Source organism: Kogia breviceps, chromosome 5, assembly GCF_026419965.1.
Source record: "Kogia breviceps isolate mKogBre1 chromosome 5, mKogBre1 haplotype 1, whole genome shotgun sequence".
NCBI lineage: Eukaryota > Metazoa > Chordata > Mammalia > Artiodactyla > Physeteridae > Kogia > Kogia breviceps.
This window is the reverse complement of record NC_081314.1, coordinates 81,375,106-81,397,979: the sequence shown is the minus strand read 5'-3', so window position 1 is coordinate 81,397,979 and position 22,874 is coordinate 81,375,106. Positions and strand designations below refer to the sequence as shown.

The 22,874-nt window shown below is 38.6% G+C and overlaps 1 protein-coding gene and 1 long non-coding RNA gene across 9 annotated transcripts in view; one reads left to right on the top strand and one right to left on the bottom strand.

The window, feature by feature from the left end:
* Nucleotides 1-22,874, top strand: part of LOC131757169 (uncharacterized) — a 30,653-nt gene that overhangs the window by 3,119 nt on the left and 4,660 nt on the right. Inside the window, exons 2-4 of the long non-coding RNA XR_010840742.1 lie at nt 14,042-14,135; nt 15,088-15,183; nt 16,493-16,684. This is a non-coding gene — a long non-coding RNA (uncharacterized lncRNA). The remainder of the gene's footprint in view (nt 1-14,041; nt 14,136-15,087; nt 15,184-16,492; nt 16,685-22,874) is intronic.
* Nucleotides 12,721-22,874, bottom strand: part of MYLK (myosin light chain kinase) — a 281,962-nt gene continuing 271,808 nt past the window's right edge. For 6 of the 8 annotated variants that reach the window (XM_067034429.1, XM_059064332.2, XM_067034430.1 and 3 more), the window contains 2 exons: nt 21,393-21,524; nt 12,721-19,157 (listed from right to left, as the gene is read on the bottom strand). In XM_067034429.1, the coding sequence (XP_066890530.1) occupies nt 18,904-19,157; nt 21,393-21,524 (386 nt within the window). In that variant the 3' untranslated portion in view covers nt 12,721-18,903. The remainder of the gene's footprint in view (nt 19,158-21,392; nt 21,525-22,874) is intronic. The other 2 variants (XM_067034434.1, XM_067034436.1) reach the window with 1 other exon arrangement.

Sequence of the window (22,874 nt, the reverse complement as noted above, 5' to 3'; positions counted from 1 at the left end):
GGCTTTCACCCAAACTATATACATTGAGTTTATACATCCCCCGCATTTGGGGGATATAGTTTCCCAATAAGTAATAAGGGAGTTGTTATCAGAAGAAGAGAATAGATGTTGGGGAGGTATGGTAGGCTGAAAAATGCCCCCCCCAATTGATGTCAAATATCTGTGAATGTTACTGTATTTGGAAAATACATTTAAATTAAAGATCTTAAGATGCGAGGATAATCTTGGATTATCCAGTGGGCCCTAAATGCAATCACATATACTTATAGAATAGACACACAGAGAAAAAGAGTCACACGGGGAGAGGAGGAGGCAGTGTGACCACAGAGGCAGAGATTGGAGTGATGAACCACAAATCGAGGTATGTTGACAGCCACCAGAATCTGAAATGTGCAAAGAATGGATTCTCCTTTAGAGCCTCCAGAGGCAGTACAGATTTGCCTTGCAATACCTTGATCTCAGACTTAGAGAACTGTGAGAGAACAAATTTGTCTTAAGCCACCCAGTTTGTGGTAATTTGTTACTGCAACAGAAAACTAATACAGCAGGTAAAAACAACAGATACTGAATGCATATTATCTGCCTCCAAGTATCTTACTCCAAGCGGAGTATTGGGAGAATTGCTGCGTTCAAAGAATAATTGAGAATGTTAAGCAGGTTAAAGTGGTCTAAACAAACATTGTTTCTGAGGACTACAAAGCAGTATTGTTGTGAGGAGAGAAATCAGGAAAAGCTTCTCAAAGGCATGTCTCAAACATAATCATAGGGATGTGTTATGAAAAGGTTGAAAGTCATTAAAGTGAGAGAAGATAAAAGGTAAAAAATGTAATAGGACACAGCCATGTGTCTACAGAAGGCTAACCAGGGTGAATGGATAAAAATAAGTCTAAATGAATAGTTGGGACTTGAGTGCTGGACTGAGGAATTTAAATTCGAACTAAGACATGGTAATGAATCAGGTTCTTAAATAGTTATAGGTTGAAAGTATTATCCGAAAAGAAAAATCAGCTCCCATTTATTAGTTTCCTATTGCTGCTGTAAAAAATTATCACAAGTTAGTGGCTTGAAACATCATGGAATTTATTCTCTTAAAGTTCTGTAGATCAGAAGTCCAAAATGATTCTTTCAGGGATAAAGTCAAGGTGTTGGCAGGGCTGGTTCCTTTTGGAAGCTCCAACGGAGAATCCATTCTTTACCTCTTCCAACTTCTAGAAGTTGCTGGCATTTCTTGTCTCACAGTCACATCTCTCCAGTCTCTCCAATCTCTGATTCTGTTGTTGGAATACCTTTCCTGATTTTGATCCTCCTGCGTCTCTCTTATAACAACTTTTGCGATTACATTGGGTCCAACCTGATGGTCAGGGTTACCCTCCCCATCTTAAAATCCTTGATTTAATCTCATCTGCCAGTCCCCTTTACCTTATAAGTAACAGTTTTAGGATTAGAGCATGGACATATTTGGGGGCTATTATTCAGCCTGCCACATTCCATTACCAAAAGAAAGGGAGGGAGGGAGGGAAAACCCCAAAGACTTGAAAAATGATAAACATTCTTTTTAAACCATTCCTGAATTTGCAGGAATGTAAAGGATATCTCCAAAGTGGGGATCAGAAGTGGAGTGAGGGCTTGTGTTGGGGATGGTAAAGAATAGTAAACTGAAACCAGAACAGTGATCAGTTAGTAAAAGTTAGTAAAAAAGCCAGTGCTAGGGCTGAGAGACTAATCAAGTGAGTTTTCTAGGGCTTTTTCTATTTGGGCACCACCCATTGATTTCAACATATGAGTTTTGAGGGGGTCATAGACATTCAGACCATAGAAGTTGCCTTCCTTGACAAAAGGGATTTTGTAGGTGTGATTAAATCAGGGACTCTGAGATGAGGAGATCATCTTGGGTTATCTGGGTGGGTCCTCTGTAATCATAAAAAGGAGGCGGAGGAAGAATCAGTCAGCCAGAAGGCATTGTGACTACAGAAGAAAGTCAGAGTGAGATGCAGTGTTTTGGGCTTTGGAGATGGAGGAAGGGGGCTTCCAGAATCTGGAAAACACAAGAAAATAGGTTCTTCCCTAGAGCCTTCAGAAAGGAATGCAGCCCTGCCAACATCTTGATTTTAGCCCAGTGAGTCCTATACTGGACTGCTGATCTACAGAACTATAAGATAATAAATTTGTATTGTTTTTTAAGCCACTAAGTTTGTGGTAATTTGTTACATCAGTAATTTAAAACTAATGCAGTAATACATGTGTATCGATAGCAGCCAAAAAGCATTACTAGAGGTAAAATCTTTCATAATAATGAACTGTTCTGTTCACCAGGAAAACAACAATTTTAAACAGGTATGCATAATATAAGAGGTATGGCCTCTGTGCTACTGTTCCAATTCTACATAGAAAATTATAAAACATTATTGGATGACATTAAGGAAGACCTAAGTAAGTGGAGAGATACTGAGTTCATAGATTGAAAGACTCAATACAGTAAAGATGACAGTTCTCCCCAAATTAATTTATAAATTGCATGCAATCTCAATCAAAATTTCACCAAGTAGTTTTTGTTGTTTGTTTTGATTTTTGTGGAATTTTGAGAAGCAGATTGAGATTTTATATGGAAATTTTAATGGTCCAAAAATTGCCAAGATATTGGGAGAACTTGCTCTACAAGATAACAACATTTATTGTAAACTATAGTTTTACAATTAAGACAGTATAGTATTAGCATAAGGATGGCAAATAGACTGATAGAACAGGATAGAGAGTCTAGGAACAGACCCACACATATATAGTCACTTTATGTATGACAGAGATACAGTAGGGAAAATATGGACATTCCAGTAAATGATTCTGGGACAAGTGGATATACGTATGGGAAAAAAAAAATTTCCTACCTCACACTATACACAAAAATCATTTCTAGACTTAAAATGTGAAAGTCAACATTTAAAGCTTTTAGAATTAGTATAGGAGAATATCTTTATGACCTCAAAGATTAGGAAAGAATTTTAAAACAAGATATAAAAAGTACCAACTATAAATGAAAAGGTTGCTACTTTGACTATATTAAAGTAAAGGATTTTTGTTCATCAAAAGATAGCATAAAACAAGCAAAAAAAAAAAAGCAAGGTACAGAGTGGGAGAGATATTTGCCACACATGTAATTAATAAAGGGCTAGTCTCCACAACATATGAAAACTCCTTCAAATCTGTAAGAGATAATTACATTGAAAAAGTGGGCAAAAGACTTGAATAGGGGCTTTACCAAAGAAAAAATATAAATGACCAATAAACATATGCAAATATGTTCAACCTCTTATTAATCAGGGAAATGAAAATTATAAGCACAGTGTGATACCATTAGCCATTCTCCAGAGTGGGTAAAATGAAACTGTTTGATAACACCAGTTGTTGGTGAGGGGACCGCAGGTGGTGAGTTGGGGCATTCACTTTGGAAAACAGTTTGACATTATCTAGGAAAGTCAAAGATAACACATATCCCATGACCATTTTTCTAATGCCAGGTTGATGGCCTTAAAGATTCCCTAGGGTACATATATCAGAATATTCAAAGCAGTATTTTTCGTTATAGGCCCACACTGAATACAACACATCTATCTACAGTAGAATAAATAAATAAATTTTATATCTTACGATGGGATACTTTACAGCGATGCAAGTGAACAAACTGCAGCTCTATTCAGTTATAACAGAGGAATTTCAAACAATATTGAGTGAAAGAAGTAAGGCACAGAAGAATACATACAGTATGATTCATTCATCTAAAGTTAAAAATCAGGCTAAATGAAAAATTATATTGTTTAAGGGATTCATACACAGGTGGTAAAACTAAAGAAAAGCAAAGAAATTATCATCACAAAAGTCAAGATAGTGGATACTTACCCAGGATAGGTAAGATAGGTGGATAGTGGGGAGGGAGGAATTTATGACCAAGAAGGGACAAGTAGCAAGGATTGGGAGAGTGGCAGGGAGAGGAGTTCTGGGAGTAATGGAAATGCTTTATTTCTTGACCTGGGTGGTGGTTATATAGGTTTTCCCTTAGTGATAATTCATTAAGATGTATATTTATGTTTTGGGTGCTTTTTGCTTATACTTTATATGTTAGATATACTTTATATGCTTGATATACATAAATGATATATAATAAAAATAAAGAGGAGTCCTGATAGTAGGAAATACTGCATCAGGATGATCATGTAAGAAGCTATTGTAGTTAATCTGGGCATAATAAAGATGTTAAAGGGGGACATCCCTGGTGATGCAGTGGTTAAGAATCTGCCTACCAATGCAGGGGACACAGGTTCGAGCCCTGATCCGGGAAGATCCCACATGCCGCGGAGCAACTAAGCCCGTGCGCCACAACTACTGAGCCTGCGCTCTAGAGCCCGGGAGCCACAACTACTGAGCCCGCATGCCTAGAGCCCATGCTTCACAACGAAAGAAGCCACTGCAATGAGAAGCCTGCGCACTGCAAGGAAGGGTATCCCCCTGCTCGCCACAGCTAGAGAAAGCCCACACATAGCAACAAAGACCCAACGCAGCCAAAAATAAATAAATAAATAAATAAATATTTTTTAAAAAGATGTTAAGGGGACAGCATTGCTGGCACCTCTTTTTAAAAAAAATAATAATAATTAATTAATTTTGGCTGCTCTGGGTCTTAGTTGCGGCATGAGGTATCTAGGTCCCCAACTAAGGATTGAACCCGGGCCCCCTGCATTGGGAGCACAGAGTCTTACCCACTAGACCACCAGGGAAGTCCCTGGCACCTCTTTAAGAGAAGCTGCTGAGGCAAAACCCTGGTGACAGATAGTGGCCATGTTTTGTACCCCATAATCTTCATCCCTTTGACTACAGATACGAATACATATACAGATGGTAAGACTATACAACAAAGAAATGAAGTGTTTATCACACATTCAGAATAGTGGATACTTCTGGACTTGAGCTGGGCCCCTGATCCAGGAGTTATTGATAGGGAGGCACCCCTCTTCCTCATCTTTTCACCTCCATAAAAAAGGCAACTTCTGTACAAAAGAGGTTATGTACTAATCAGATTTCCAGCTTCCTGAACAATGGAGACCAAAACCGGTTAGTTAGAGAGGAGTGTATTGAAAGGACATTGGATAGCTCACAAAATTGATAGAAAAGCTGAAGAATAAGATTTGGAACATCAGTAGGAGCCAAGGGAAATAAGACATCTAAAAATAGAGACCAAATCAATACACAGGAAGAGTCTGGTTAGTGTCTAACAACTTCTGTCATTGGCATAGCCACCATTGGGCATTGGATGCTGCCATTATTGTTTCCTCTGTTACCTCTGGAAAGATTCTAAACTGCTATTTTCTTCTCTGTTATTCACTCCAGAGTCAAGGTTGTAGGTAGGAGCATATTGTTGGAAGTTGACATGCCCAAATTCTAGAGACAAGGCAGCTGGGAAAGTGGCTATTTGCCCACACTTGAGCTTCTTTATTGGAATTACCTCCACATAGGAAGTGTGTTTAGATACTGGGTGGCCAAAAATGAAAGACACCCATCACAGGAAATATCAGAAATAAACACATCTGGCCCCACAGGGAGGAGGAAAGAGTAATATGATTAAGATCTGTGAAATTCATTGGGCCATGTTTTAACTGGGGGATGAGAGATTCTGCAGAGTCAGGAAAGGCAGCCAGGCTGACTCTTACTTCTGCCCTAAAGTGCACCATTCTCTCTCTTTTCTAGTTTCTCTGCCTGTGATTGGGAATAAGGAGCGGGGTGTATTTCTGATCAGCTCTGTGCTACTGGCCAGGCTATCTTCAATTCAGGAAGCTGGAAGTCCAGATGTCAGCAATCTTCATGGTTGGTCACATACCCCAAAACATACCCTTGTAGAGCTCTCTCTTTTTTTAAAATTTTTTTATTGAAGTGTAGTTGATTTACAATGTTGTGCCACTCTCTGCTGTACAGCAAAATGACTCAGTTATACACATATAGACATTCTTTTTTTATAGTCTTTTCCATTTTGGTTTATCACAGGATATTTAATATAGTTCCCTGTGCTATACAGTAGGCCCTTGTTGTTTATCCATCCTATATATAATAGTTTACATCTGCTAATCCTAAACTCCCAGTCCTTCCCTCCCCCACCTGCTCCCCCTTGGCAACCACAAGCCTGTTCTCTGTGTCTGTGAGTCTGTTTCTGTTTTGTAGGTAGGTTCCTTTGTGCCATATTTTAGATTCCACATATAAGTGATACCATGTGGTATTTTTCTTTTTCTGACTTACTTCACTTAGTATGATAATCTCTAGTTGCATCCATGTTGCTGCAAATGGCATGATTCCGTTCTTTTTTATGGCTGAGTAGTATTCCATTGTATATATGTACCACATATATAGTTTTGTCCAGGTATATGCCCAGGAGTGGAATTGCTAGATCCTATGGTAATTCTATTTTTAGTTATATGAGGAACCTCCACACTGTTTTCCATAGTGGCTGTACCAACTTACATTCCCACCAATAGTGTAGGAGGGTTCCCTTTTCTCCACACCCTATCCAGCATTTATTTGTAGACTTTTTAACGATGGCCATTCTGACCGGTGTGAAGTGGTATCTCATTGTAGTTTTGATTTGCATTTCTGTAATGATGTTGAGCATCTTTTCATGTGGAGGGCTCTCTGTTAATGGCCAGATGGGAGATGGTGCTGAGGTCATTCCCCACCTTCCTGAATTGTTATAGTTTCATTATCATACAAAAACCTGCAGAAAAGGAGGGGTTAGTAATAGGATTCAAACTCCAAATTCCACTCTAAACTTCCAGTTAGTTAGCCCATAGAATGGCCAGTGATATGACTAATATGGAAAGGTTATATCACATTATTCTTTTGAGAATTTGAGCTTGGGGAAACTGACACCTGAGCAGATGTGGAGAGAGGAGACCCTCTATGAGAGACTGTGAGATAGCTGCATTAGTACTTGATGACTTTCTATGATCAGCTTCAGGCCATAGGTCTCCTTATAAATGGTTAATAAACACACCAATGAAGATAAATAACATTTATGAACAAATGATGATTAAAATGATGAGATAGATGCCCTCTTGTTTTTTCTTCTTCAGAATGTCAAAGATAAAAAGAATACTGTTAGCAGGGATATAAGGACATGGGTATTCTTAAACTTTGCTACTGAATGTACAGCCTGATAGATACACTGTCTGGAAGGCAGCTTGACAATATGTAGCAAAACCTTCAAACCATTAATGTCCTTTGACCCAATAAGTACACTTCTTGGAATTTATCTTAAGGAATTTAGCTCAACTTTTTAAAAAAAATTTTATTGAAGTATAGTTGATTTACAGTGTTGTGTTAATTTCCGCTGTACAGCAAAGTGATTGTTATATATATTCTTTTTCATATTTTGCATTATGGTTTATCACAGAATATTGAATACAGTTCCCTGTACTATACAGTAGGACCTTGAGTTTTTAAAAAAGTTTTTATTGGAGTATAGTTGATTTACAACGTTGTGTTAGTTTCTGCTGTACAACAAAGTAAATCTGTTGTGTGTGTGTGTGTGTGTGTGTATCTCCACTCTTTTTTAGATTCTATTCCCATGTAGAGGACCTTGTTGTTTATCCATCCTATATATAATAGTTTGCATTTGCTAATCCCCAAAACTCCCAGTCCTTCCCTCCCCCACTCCCCTTCCCCTTGGCAAGGACAAGTCTGTTCTCTCTGTCTGTGAGTCTGTTTATCTTAAGAAATTTAGGATGTGAAAAAAGATTTAGTTAGTTATAAATGCTCATCACAATGCTACTTACAGTATCAAACTGTAGTAAATAATCTAAATGTCCAGCAGTACAGACTGGTTAAATTATGATAGAGGTTTAAAATAGTATAACATTCTGACATTAAAAATGATTTTGCAGAAACTTACTTTCAAATGATTCAGCAAAAATAAAGTGTGTGTGTGTGTGTGTGTGTGTGTGTGTGTGTGTGTGTGTAACAGAAAGCACAAGTGTGAGAGAAATTGTGAGCAAAGGGCAAATGTGGAAAATGATGTGATTGTTAAGACAAAAACTATAACAGGTCAGAAATGTCTACTCTGCCTGCAAGCTAACAAGGTGGCCTGGCCCCCACCCCACACACTCTCGTATTTTCATGTATATTTTTCTTTCAGGGCCCAGCCGCAGCAAGGGGCTCCAGATTTTTGTCCCTGGAGACCATTACTGCCAATTCTTGGGGTCTTCCTCCCAAAGGACATCCTCAAGGCATTGTTCTCTCTTTGTGACCCAGCCCAAGTTCCAGTACCCTGTGCTGAGGGAGCTGACCTCTTCACCCAGGTCCCTCAATGAGGAAATGTTCTCTTCTTTTGAACACCATGGGGGACACACATGGTCTGGGGCCTGGTCCAGGTGGATGGAGTGTGGGGTTTCCCAGGAAGAGGAGCAGGGCAAAGCTTGATCTCAGGGTGTACTTTGTGGCTTAAGGTATGTGTGTGGGGGTTAGTCTGGGTCCACATAGAGGTGCAGGAAGAGGATGTATGTATGTATGTTTATATATATAAAATATACATGTTATTTATATATATTATACTGTTTTATATACACACACAAATAATGAGCCCTCTGAGCCAAAAAACAAAAACAGTTTATCATTTATGGCAAAAGCAGCAGCCAGAGCAACATCTTATGTTGGTTACCAAGCCCCATCCATACAGGGCAACATAGTGAAGGCCAGATGGTACCTGCATGTGCAGTGGGGTGCGTTATAGGAGAGGAACCCTGTAATGGCATATTGGGAGTGGTACATTCTGATCCCCTCCAGCTCCTTATACAAATATTAGGAAACTCTGATCTTATATATGGCTGCTGGTGACCTGTCTATCCTGCCCTCCAAAGAGAGAGAAACCTTGTCTTTATTCTAGAATGTAAGCCAGTCTTCTCCAAGATGGGAAGGAGAGGGCTTTATCTTTACTATTCTGAACATCTCTGGGAAGAGAAACATATCTAATCCTTACCCTACTGGAATGTCTCTGTAGGGGAGGGAAAAAAAAAAAAACCTTTATCCTCTACCCTCTTAGGTTCAGTGTCTGGAACCCTGCGAATTGAACTGATAAAAGATTAACAGGAGAAAAAGGTTTACTTCATATACATGTGGGGGCCCTCACAGAAATGAAGTGAAAACCCCAAAGAGGTGGTCAGACCCAGAGGGTTATATACCATTTTAACAAAGAGCAATAAATTTGTGGAGAAGTGACAAGACAAAGGAATGTTGGTTTAGGTTTTTATGGGCAGTAAATTGTGGGAAGGTAAACTTGTGGGGAAAATTAATGGAAGATAAGGGTTGTTTTTAGTAGAGTTTGTTATGTATCTGCCATCTCTGGGCTGAGACAAGTTTAGAGTCAACTCCTGTCTGGTGATTAAGTGTTATTCTGCTCTTCCTGATATATGAGAGAGGATGGGGACACGTTCACAAAGGGAAATTTATGCCCTGCTTTTAGGCAAATAGGAGGAGGATAGAGAGCTTTTTCTGTATCTGCTCTTTCTCACTTGCCTTCAGCTCAAAATAGTCCTTATGCCAAAGTGGCATATTTGGGGGTGGTACATTCTGATCCCCTTCAGCTCCTTATACAAATACTGGAATTGATTGTAAATGCTTTTGATCAGAAGACCTGAATTATCCAGAAAAGTGAGATGTTCAGAGTGGATCATCTCCCAACAATATGGAGTGGATCATCTCCCAACAGTATTCTACTGAAGGGTTTAAGAGTGTTTATCGAACTATTCTATCAATCTTTCTCCAAGTTTGAAAAAATTTTAAATAAAAAGTTGGGTAGGGCTTCCCTGGTGGCGCAGTGGTTGAGAGTCTGCCTGCCGATGCAGGGGACGCGGGTTTGTGCCCTGGTCTGGGAAGATCCCACATGCCGCGGAGCGGCTGGGCCCCGTGAGCCATGGCCGCTGGGCCTGCGCATCCGGAGCCTGTGCTCTGCAAAGGGAGAGGCCACAACAGTGAGAGGCCTGCGTACTGCAAAAAAAAAAACAAAAAAAGTTGGGGAAATAATGCAGAGATGCATTTGATATGGAGATTGTTTAGAATATATTAAGTAGAAAAGTAAGATTTTATTTTTATAACAGTTAGGTATATCTGTCTATAGTGAAAAAAATCTATAAGGGGATATACCAATATATTATTAGTGTTTATCTTTGGCTGAGTAAGGGCATTAGGTTTTTTTTTTTTAATGTTCTTTCTGTTTATATGTATTTTGCTTTTTTTCCCCAATGAGTGGTTTTGTGAGTAAATTTTTTTTCTTTAAGTTTATCAAAAATGAATCCCTTTATGTCTTTCTGTCTTCTTATGAGGGTAGATATCAGTGACATGTTGGTTTTTTCTCCCCCCATCTTGGATGTACTTAAATTGCCCTGCAAAGTGGGGAGGGAAGAGAGTGAAAGATAAAGAGAAGAGGAGAGAAACCTAGGAGAAGAGACAGGTGTGGGAGGATTTTTCAAATGAAATGCTGATCAATATGAATTCCCTTATTTACTTTACCTCCATTACAAAATTAGTAAATTCTTTTATATTTTTGTGTGAGTTGAATTATTTGGTGGGAAACTCAGAAGGAAGAGGAGACAGCAGTAGTATAGGTTACATTTTAGGTGCTGCTGGGATTTTCAGACTAAAGTGCACTGCCTAGCTATATTTAGGATTAAATCATCGCCTAGAATAGTGGTTTTCAAACTCTTAAAGATTATTGAGGCCCCTAAAGAGCTTTTATTTATGTGTTTTATAACTACTTTATATTATCCATATTAGAAATCAAAACTAAGAAAAATTTAAATCACAAGAATATGTAAGCTGTCAGGGTGATGACATCACACATCATGACACCAAAAGTAAAAGCAACAAAAGCAAAAATAAACAAATGGGACTATATCATACTAAAAATCTTCTGTTACAGCAAAGGAAACCATCAACAAAATAAAAAGGCGACCTACTGAATGGGAGAAAATATTTGCAAATCATATATCTGATAAGGAATTAATATCCAAAATATATAAAGAACTCATACACTCTATAGCAAAAAAAAATCCAATTAAAAAATGGGCAGAAGATCTGAATAGACATTTTTTTTCCAAAGAAGACATACAGATGACCAACAGGTACCTGAAAAGATGCTCAGCATCATTAATCATCAGGGAAATGAAAATCCAAACCACAATGAAACATCACCTCCCGCCTGTTAGAATGACTTTATCAGAAAGACAAGAAAGAACAATTTTTGGCAAGGACGTGGAGAAAGGGGAACCCTCGTGCACTGTTGGTGGAAATGTAAATTGGTACAGCCACAATGGAAAAAAGTATGGAGTTTCCTCAAAAAATTAAAAATATAACTATATGATCATATAACATTTATATGTTATATATAATATATACGTTATATATAACATATGTGTGTTATATATAACATATATGATAACATATCATATAACATATATGATCCAGCAACTCCATTTCTGGGCATTTATCTGAACAAAATGAAAACACTAACTAGAAAAGATATATGTACCCCCATGTTCATTGCAGCATAATTTACAATAGCCAAGATATGGAAACAACCTCAGTGTCCATCAACAGATAATGGATAAAGATGTTTTTATATATACATATATATATATAATCTCCATAAAAAAGAGTGAAATCTTGCCATTTGTGACATGGATGGACCTCGAGGGCATTATGCTAAGTGAAATAAGTCAGACAGAGAAGGCCAAATGCTGTGTGACCTCTCTTATATGTGGAATCTAAAACAACAACAAGAACAACAAAAACCCAACCAACATAATAGATACAGAGAACACATTGATGTTCTCTGTATTGGGATTGTTGCCCGATCCCTGTGTTTTCTGAGTTGCTACTTCTCACTCTCAGTTGTGCCTGTTGTCCACCAGTCTTACAGCTTCTCTAGTCTAACTTTATTTTATTTATTTTTCCCCCTCTAGTCTAACTTTAAAAGACCCCCTTTCCTGCTAGCATTCGAGGAGAGACTGTCAAGAAGGCCTGTGGGCTAAAGGAGGAGATGGAGGGGGGACGGTCAGTCTAATTCCTCTGTTTTTTGACTCATTCTGTGGTAGGACTCAGCTTGCTTTTTGACGCTTTCTCCCCTACAGGTGCTTGCAGAGTGGAAAAAGTTGAAACGAAATTACTTACCAATTAGTCTATCCCAAAATTTTGTCAACAACTCAAGTCTAATGTATCACCTCTCTTATTCTTTGCCCTGTGGGTTTAATGCCTTTTGTGCCTTTACTTTCATTTTAGTGAGGTTTTGGGAGGCAGGAGATAAATTCAGGTGTCTGATCTGCCACGTATGACCACTAGCCTCAATTTAGTTTACATAGAAACAGCTTCTCTTCCCTTTAGCACCCCCATTTTTATTGATTTATATAATAATTAAATTATATAATTACAGTTGTACAACTGGCATAAAGAAGTTTAAGAACAAATCCAATTGACTCTTGGTAAATAATACTACTCAGTGGCCATCAGTTAGTAGAACAGAAGTGTGTGGGCTCCAGTTCATTTATTTTACAGAAAGAATGAAAATTGTGGTTAAGTCGGGCAAGTTGGATTAAATGGAAATTAGTTAACTGAGTTTCTACATTAAATGAATATAAGACATTCATTAACAGGGCGCATTTTATTTTTATTTATTTTTTAACATCTTTATTGGAGTATAATTGCTTTACAATGGTGTGTTTCTGCTGTATAACAAAGTGAATCAGCTATACATATACATACATCCCCATATCTCCTCCCTGTTGTGTCTCCCTCCCACCCTCCCTATCCCACCCCTCTAGGTGGACACAAAGCACCAAGCTGATCTCCCTTATTAACAGGGTGCATTATTAAAAGTCTAAATGATTTGGCTTCTTAGACAACCAGTTTAACTTTAAATGACTTTATCTGTCTTTAAAAACTCCTTGAGCAAGCAAATGCCTTTCCATGATCAGGCTCTTTTCTGTACTTTAAACATGGGTACTATTGATGTGTTCAGACTGACTTCCTGGACTCTGGACCCTTGTCTGTCCTAACTCCTATGTATCCCATCCTACTTCTGCATTGATTTCCTGGTTGGACTTTTGACCTGCATTGACCTCAGTGCATCAGTGAGTTGATACCTTATATTCCTTTTGAGGCTCCTCTTCATAGGTACATGGTTCCCTCAGTCTCTAACCTTTTAGGCTTCTTCAGAGTAAAACTGACTTGCCTTTCTCTTGGCCTTCTTCTCTGCAGGAAGTCAGGTTTCAGCTTCTGTGCTCTAAGTAAGTTACCCGCTCATCTGTTTGCTTTCCATCTTCCAAAATTCTGGTATTTTTCATCTTTCTTCTCCCATATTTTTCTTTGAGGGGTTTATAGCTTTAAAAAAACGTATTCCTTCACTCTCAGTTTAATGGGGCTCTGAAGAGAACGGAGTTACTGCTTGTCTTCTGGAGTTCATGTTTGGTCTTCTCTCTACTATGGTAGCTTCCCATTTTCTAAACCCTTAATCTCTTGATTCTCCAGAAAATAGGAGCATTTTGAGCTTTCTAGACAACTTAAAAAAGGTGTCTACCTAGTCTTTTCCTGGGACTGCCTAGCAGAGCCCTGTTTGTTCTGTGGTTAATATACTGCCAGAAACAAGTCAATGTGAATTAGCTTTTGTAAATATAAATTAAAAGTTAGAGAACTTTTGGGGATTAAAGGTTAAGTGTGAGTTTAAAGTCAAGCCAACTTTGAGAAATTTCCTCTTGATTGGAAAATAAGACTCATAAGGTCAGATGAGCTTTTCTCTTTTGACTATGAAGAAGAGAGTATTTAGAGACTGGAAGTTAAAACTTTTCCAGAGACCAAGAAGGCAGTTGTAGCATTTCCTAAACTCATAGCAGTTGTGTTTCATATAGCTGTATGTGCACTTTCAGTTACAAAGATGTTTTTCTGGAGGTGGGTGGAATTTCAATAATTCTTTCCATCTTTCATTAGTGTATAACTTTTCCACATATTTGTTTTGTTTCTACAGAAGTATTATCAGTTCCTAGCGGGTAGAGGATGTTTCTGACACACCTTATAGCATCTCCGAGTGCTAGAAGAACAGAGCTGACCATAAGGATCAGGTACTGTGCATGAGCTCTTTTAGTTTTTATAACGATCTGTGAAGGAGGAAATATAATTTCTCTAATTTTATATGTGATGAAACTGAAGCACAAGCTATACAACTTCAGTGAGAAGCAGAGCTGGAACTGATTCCACTTGGCTGATTACCCAGGTCAGCTAGATCCTACCCTCGTATCCTGCAGTGCTTGCTTTCAGTGAACAGGTGAGATGCTTTCTGGAGAGACACATCTGGGACTTCATGGAGCTTACAGAATAGGCTGTCTGACTGCTTGCTAATAAATGTCTGTTGAATCTGACCAGAGGCTATTGGTCATTTTAACATACCATCTGGAGCAAGATTGTGGAGAAACCCTATAGCTTAACCTGTCTCTTAACTTTTGGAAGCTACTGATGTCTGTCCAAAAGAAGCTAATAATAATGAATTGACTTTTAGGTTAATTTGTAACCTTCTTCCTTAGTTATCTCCAGCTGGAAGAAATCTAGTCCCAGAGAGTCAAATAATGTCTTGTGAAGATTTATAATGTACTTCTGTGTGGTCACTACTGGAGCTGTGGTCTCTGATATGAAGCCCTCCTTGCAATGTACAAGCATTTGGAACACTGGCAAGGCCTATGAGCTAAAATTTCAAACAACCAGCAGTTAGAAACTGACTGTTGTCTCCAAGTGCTGTAGATCTCCTGGGTATTTCCAGTTCCAATGGGAAGAGAGTTATGATCAAAGCCACTAAGGTTAAAATGACTGTAGCTATCAGGATGGCCCCTCCCCTTTTGGTTCACTGTTGGGGAAATCTTGCCCCAGGGACGCTGTCTCTTTCTCTGCTATCTCAGTTGTCCCTGTTGGATGCTCCCATATCTCAAGTAGCTCCAAGTTCCAAAAACACCAGAGATTTTTTGCCTAACTAACTGGTTGCTTCATATCATAAGTAATCTGATAATTGCTTGTGAATTGCAGGTCTATTTCGATTTTCTGGTGAGAAGCACAAGAACTGGTACTTTTTAAAAGTCTTAAAAAGTGAAAAAATATATGAATATAAATGAACACAATAACGTAAGTATTGAGTTTGTGTTATCCAATATGATTGATGAAACTATAGACCATACTTTCCAGACTGATTTCACGCAAACTTTTATGTTTTAATTTCACAATTTGAAAAGTGATATGCATAGTTAAGGTAAAATTTGGAGTTTCTCTTTTCCTCCTAGTCCATCTAAAACAGTGCTAATAGAACTTTATAGAACGTTTTAATCTGTGCTGTCCAATAAGATAGCCAGCCACTAGTCACATGTGATTATTGAGCACTTAATGTGGCTATTGTAGCTGAGGAACTGAATTTTAAATTTTATTTATTTTCATTAATTTAAATTTAAATAGTCACTGGTGAGTCATGGCTACCATATTGGTCAGAATAGATCTAGAATACAGTGATGACCTTATAACAGGATAGTCTAGGCTATGTTACAGCCACAAAAAATGCTAAAATCTTGGGGATTTATAAGAACAAAGATTTATTTCTTGCTGTGTTATATACTCATTTGGGATTGGCTTGGGACCTAGGTGGGTAAAGTAGCCACCATCTGACATGTTGCCAGTCACTATGGAGAGTCTTGCACCAGAACTTAAATTCTCTGGACCAGAGGGGATGAATATCACTTCTGCTTCTACCTCGCTGACTGAAATTAGTCACACAGCCCCATCTCCCATCTCACACAGGGAGTCAGGAATGTGGTCCTAATCATGTGCCAGGGGCCAAAGAGCCTCAGTAATGACTGTCACAGACATTAGCTTCCTTTTCAAAATACAGAGGAGTTCTCAAGGGTTAAAGAAAGTAGTATTACCTGTGTTTTCTTGAAAAGTGGAGAGTTGAGTTTCTTTAGAATTCCGTTATTCTTTAGCTCATTCATACTTATTAGCACAGATGTATTAAAAGCACAGATTTTATTAAAATGTGTAAAACTCAAACATCTTGATAAAAAGAAAGAGACTTTAAGTAAAGTTAGAGCTGACAACAGTCAGCATGTCTTTTTCGTTATACATAGAAATTTATTTAATATGAAGCTCTGCAATGTAATGAATAATCAGTGGATTTTTTTTATATGTTTGGGATGAGAATGGAATGGAAGGAAATTATTTGTTTTCTTTCAGAATATAAGGTACATTTTTCACTAGTGAGGAATAAAAAGTCCTTTTCTTTAAAAATAATAATTCCCTCATTAGGAACACATTTGTGGATTGTGGTTGCCTTAAAAAAATGAAACAATTTAAATATTATCTGGACAATGGATTCTTTCCAGACTATACTGTGGAATCATAGAATCATCTAGTCTAACATTTAATAGTATGTCTTGATTCTTTCTAGAATATCTACAGTATTGTTGGAATACTCAAGACCTGGGGGGGCCCCCACCATCTGATATCTGAAAACAGACTTTCTGTGAAGCAGGAATGATGATTTCCTGAGAACAAATGCTTCACTATCAAGACATGGAAAGATAGCACTCGGCTGCTAGTAACAAATTGCACCAAAGTTACAAATGCAGAACAAGCCTTGGTAAATATTAATGACGATGATGATTTTGTGACATACTGAAAATGTCAGATTTTAGCATTATGAGCGTACTGTAGATACTAGAATGTAATTGAACCAAAATGATGCTCGAGAGAAATTTTGAAGTAAATGTGCAAATTAGGCTATCTAGTATAAACTAGAAGTGCCTAAGTCATTCTTTTCCTTAGTAAAGCACAACCAAGTAAGGCTTTTTTTTGGCTGCTCTGTGCAGCATGTGGAATCTTAGTTCCCTGACCAGGGATCGAACCCGTGCCCCCTGCAGTGGAAGCGTGGATTCTTAACCACTGGACCACTAGGGAAGTCTCCCAGCATGTAAGCCATTTATGCAGCAGAGCATTTGTTTTTAGTTTCTGAGATCTGTTTGGGTCATCTATAACTGGTGGCATGGAAAGGAAAAGAAGGCTGCAAAGACTGAACAAACAGCATGCACTGTGGTAGCCTTTATTTAAAAATTGTGAGCTAACTACAGTTGTAGTGTTCTCAGTTACCATTCTGATGGTATAATAAACTGGGAGAACATTAACACAACTTCAAGAAGGCATCAAAAAAACCTGTAAACAAACATAAACACCACACATGCGCGCACATATACAGCATACACGCACACAAAGATTATAGTCTAAACAATCAAAAGTGATGAAGAAAAGCTTTGAATGCTCTAAATCAAATTTAAAACACTTATAATAAACTGTGGCAATACTGTGGCTATATGAAAAATGTTGTAACTGCTTAAAAAGCAAAAAGAAAAATACTGGCAATTTGAAACTAGCAGCAAGAAGCAGATAAAAATAGAATGGAAGATAACATAAGACTAAGTAACATCAAAATTCTAATGTTGATACTGTGTAGGATTGCACTGAAGTAATTTAAAATTGGTTCTTAAGGAACTCTCAAAAAGTCCCTTGAAATATTAAACTGCTGCGCTTTACAAGCAGTGGAAAAGAAAAAAAGTATTTGGAATGTAACACACACACACAGAGGAAATGTATTAGGCATTATCAGTTTATGGTCTTTGTTTATGCCCTTCAAAAAGTTTTATAAAGAAAAATATAAGTGCCAATGTAGTGAAAGAAAGTTAAAAATTCCTAAAGATGCAAGTCTGAGTGCATTTATCAGGTTAAGAATATATTTCAAGGTTGGGGGGCAAGGCATAATTGATGCACATTCAAGAAGAAAAGTCTCGTGGAATCCATAAGGTAAGTAGAGTTCTCTGGAGCATGTTTAAAAATGAAGGTATATTAAACTCAGAGTATCCTGAATGAGATTCCAAAATATGTGGAGTTCTATAGCTGAAACCTATTTCATAGTGGCCAATAAATAATTAAGACTAACTTTTCAGCAAACTTTTTCATACATTCAAACACAAAAATCTTTACCACACATGCAGAGCTGATATTCTAAAACAGCGCAGGTATGAGTCCTGGTTTCAGAAAAGCACATTAACAAGGATTTTTTTCCATAGGTTCCTATAAGAATGTCTGAAGCTTCTAGAAATCTTCAAAGAGGGGATAAGTTTAGATTTCCTACTGATTTTGGAAGAAAGGAGAGTCTGTTTTTCCTAAGGAAGCCAGTCATCCATGAGCAGGAGACGTGTCTTCAGGATCTAAAAAGTGTCATGTCCCTAATGCTTAAACTCATGGCAAGTCCAGATCCAGAAAAACTGGCAGGTAGAACAGGGGATGGAAAAGCAAAGTTCAAATGTCTATAGTACTATAGTATACTTTGGAAATATTGTGCCTCATAAGTTAAAATGGCTCAACTGCCTGCAGAACGAAGTGCTACAGGACTGGAGAAGACCTGGTTCTCTGGAGTAGGAGCTGGGAGAGACCATCTCCAGGGACCCTTTGGGCAGGGCTGTGACCTTGTTTTTTCATGAGTGCTTTCAGTTGGAGAATTTATATGACTTTGCCCAGATAAAGCTTCCTTCTGGTTACTTTTTCTCTAAAATTGGTTGGTCAGGCAAGTTACTGGTGATTTCCCCAAATGAAATCTAGCTGTACTAGAATCTTAAGGTGCCAGCTAATTTAAATTAATGCCCCTCAGTAACGCTGCTGGGTATCAACCACTATTGCTGAAGAATCAACCCCCAAATGACCTAACTAATCTATCACACTAGGTGCTTTTACTGTCTTGGGTTTTTTGAGCTTTAGAGAGATAGTCTTTGTAATATGAGTTAGAAATTGCTTCTCTCTGGCTTTGTTTCATTCTTCCTCCTCTTCTTCCCCTTCTCCTTCTCCTTCTCCTTCCTCCATGGTTTCCACAATGAGCTCTGCTGTGCAGGTGGCTTCTCCAAGACTGTTGACAGCCTTGCATGTGTACTTGGCATCGTCATCCCCGCAAACATCACTAATGATTAAAGAGCAGTTCCCATCCTCATCGTAGTCTATCTGGAAGTGGCGGGACTCCCTGATTGACTGGTCATCTTTGAACCAGACGACCTCAGGGTCTGGGTATCCTGTATCACAGGGAGGGAACACAGGTTGCAGAAACTATTATTTAAAACTTATCAGTTCATGCAAACTCTTGAGCTACCTCTATTGATTAAGGGGGTAAAGGGAAAAAAATTACGATGTTGGCTTTTACCATCTATTTTGATATTTACATTTGAATAGGGGCATGTATTGTAAACACTAATATCTGAAACGCCACATAAGGTATTGTACAGGCATCCCATTTCCCACCCATGTAGGGCTTGTACCACCTCTCACCTTAATACAGACATAGATAACTCCCTGGAACACTGTCCCAGTTCCAACCACATGCCTGGAGCTAAATACCTTCTTGGATTAAAGGAAAACTTTTTTTATCTTGTATAAAAGAACTTAAATAAATTTAAATTAAAAAATAAGAGTCAGAAAAAATGGGCACAAGGGATCTTTTGGGGGTGATGGAAATATTTAAAAATTGGATAGTGGTAATGACTGCACAATTCTGTAAATATCTAAAAATAACTGAATTGTATACTTAAAATGGGTGAATTTTATGGTGTGTAAATTATAATTCAAAGATGATAACAGACCTGTAAAACATAAATTAGAGGAACTGACAATACTGCTAGGAAAAAGAAAGCAGTATTTGTCTTAGTCTGATCCAAAGACAGATAATTTGCCTGTAGATAACTGGAAATTGACCACATTGATTCATCTCACTTTATGCATTAGTCATGTTGCTGCAAAGTTCAGCATTAAATTTTATACGTTTTATGCCTTTAAAAACATAATAATACTAACTGACTTGTTTTTAAACTTTGGAGAAGGAGTTTTACAGGACAAAATTGTAGCAGCTAGAATACAAATTACACATAACAATTCTAACATTCTTTTCAAGTAGAATTTTGTTTTTAACAAACAGCATCCATATGCTTTAATTTCTCCTCAGCACTTCAAAATAATGCAAATACCAAGAAAATAATCCCAAAGAGAAAAGTAAGCAAAAAGATAATTATTATGAAATAATATTTTCTAAAAAATAAAGGAAAAAGTAAAGAACTTAAGACCCAAAGACAGTGGTGATGGTGAGAGCTACAAGCAGTGGCTCAGAACTCTCAGCAGAACCCCCAATCTGAGCACTCCACACTAGCAAAGGCAGCACATCCACTTTAAAAAAAAAATTGAATGAAAAAAGAGAAAGATTATGGTAGGCGAGACATTTATAAGGCATCTTGATAATACAGTGATGCAGGAGAAAAACTGTTTTTCCATTCCTACCTTTGGGTTACTTTACCCAAAAGGCATTATCTAGCCATACTGCTGGAGAATCTTACAAAGTGGGAGGCATGGTTCGTTATCACTGCTGTCCTGTGCTATGCTGCCTTGGGGAAGTTGGTCTGACTGAAATGGGAGATAGCCCTCCACTCTGGTTGGCACACAACAGTCACAGACCTGAAGCAAAGGGGCCTGTCTTATCTTGCCACTTTCTAGAATGTGGCAGTCTGTTGAAACTGAAATGCTATGTGTCACCAACACTGCTAACTTCTCAGGTGCTATGCTAAGATCCCTTAGGGTCCCTTGAGCTCTAACAACTCACTCTGGCCACATTATTTCTAGCAGGCAGAGAAACATGGGGAAGACAGCACAGAGGCCTGGTTCCCAACTTCCCTCAGTTTGAAGTCACACCGCAGGCTGTCTCTGCACTTACCAGTTCCACAACTTTTCCCTTGACTCCATGACATCTTTAAAAGACTTGAAAGGTTTCCCCTTTCCACATGTTATCTCACAGTCTCCAGAGCCACTCAAGGCATTAGGCACTGTCTTACAGATGAGGACTAACTAGAGACTCAGAAGAGCTAAATCACCACCCAAGGTCACAGAGCCCAGTGATTAACAGCAGAGCTGCCTTCTCTTCATCCTATGCTCTGTGCCAGCCTTCCTTTGAGAGCCTTTGGTAGGCAGTTCACATGCTTCCCATAAGCTTGCAAAGCTCATTTCATTAAGCATGTTCCATAGCCAAATAGGTCCATGATAAACCACTTTTAACTTGGGTGTAGTGGCTGATGTAAGTAGGTGAAATATCAGATGTGCCCTCAGTGAGTCACTGAATGGCCCCAGTCTTAAGCAGGTGGGCCCACTGCCCCATTTTCCCTCACAGCCTGGCTGTTCCAGAACTGACATTCTGCCAAGGGCACACAGTAGGGGCCCACCAGCCAACCATACCCCTTTCGTAGGTAAGGGAAGAACAGCTACAAACTTACCTTCGATCTTGCAGTCAAATCTAGCAGCACTTCCCTCCACAACTTCTAAATCACGGATGGTCTTAGAAAAGTAGGGTTTTACATGGGGCTTTTCCTCAGCGACAGCCTCAAGGAAAGCTTGGGAGACATCTTCTAGAAGACAGGGAAGAGGACATGGTAATTTCTTTATTCCTTGTTCTCTCGTCCTCCCTGGTTTAAAAAAGCTGACTTTTTTTTTTAAGTTGTCATAATTTAGCAAATAATGGCTCTTAGAATCATAAGCACACCTTTCTCCAGCAGACTCGCTGGCCTGCTGCCAAATGATTTTGGCAGAAGAGAGAACTGTGACCAAACTGGGGAAATGTTTGGACTCCCCCTCCCTTATGCTGACACACTGAAAAAGGAAATAATCTTTAAAAAGGTTATCTGGCTACATTTCATGCTGTTTCAGGATTCAGTTGAGGGTATTGAAGAAGGACGGGAGCATACCAGCCCACCTGATCTCTGTACCCCCTCTGCCCTCCTCTGGCAGCAGCAGGCCCTTCATCTGCTTCTTGGAAGGGAAGAGCCAGGTCCTAGAGGCATCTTCGATTTGCCAATAGCTCTGTTCTCCACACAGATACTGCCTTCACAGTGTATGACTCTGGACCAGGGTTTGGGATTGGTCCCGGGAAAAGCTGTAACTTTGAGTGGCTCCTGATCCTCTCCTTCCCCTTCAGGCTATTTTTGGGTCATCTGGAGAGTGGCAGGGCTGGAGCAGGAGGGACCAGGCCCATGTGCAGCAGGCTTGGTCCCCGGCTGCATCAGAGCAGCTCAGCAAGCAGCCTCACCAATTACCCTGTCTTATGCACAAAGGGATCTAGACTCAGCTTCTCACCTTTGGATACCAAAAGCATCAGGCAGTGGGAGGTGGAGGAGTGTCTTAGGCCAAATGAGGCACCTCAAGATGATAAGGGCCAGACCCTACATGCATCTGAAGCAGGAAGAGGCCAAGGCCTTCACTGAGGAGATGGATGGGGCAGCATCTCAAAGACGGTGGGCAAGTAACTAACCCTATTGGTCTCTAGGAGGGGCCCTGCCAGTCACTGTCTACCCAGTTCAAAAGACATGCTTCGGCATCATGAAAAATACCAAACAAATGTGGACTATATGAGTCAATTTTTGTTTAAAAGGAAAATGCAAAGACACGTTAAATTAAAAAATGGATATTTTTTAAAAGTACACTACTATATGTGATTTTTATTTTATGTTTGCCTATTATATAAGCATTGCTTTTGTAATGAGAAAAATGAAACTTTTAATAAAGCCTTTGCTAATTCTTATGTAAAATATAGGGAAAAGATTAGCGGAGATCATCTAGTTCTATTAGACAAATAATAACTTCTGAAAATAGTTAAACCTAAGGTGAAACAATTAAAGAATAATTACTACATTTAGTAATTATTGTCAGGGCAGTGTAAAAGTAGTTTCAAATTTTTCCTTGTAGGTTGTATTATTAAAAAA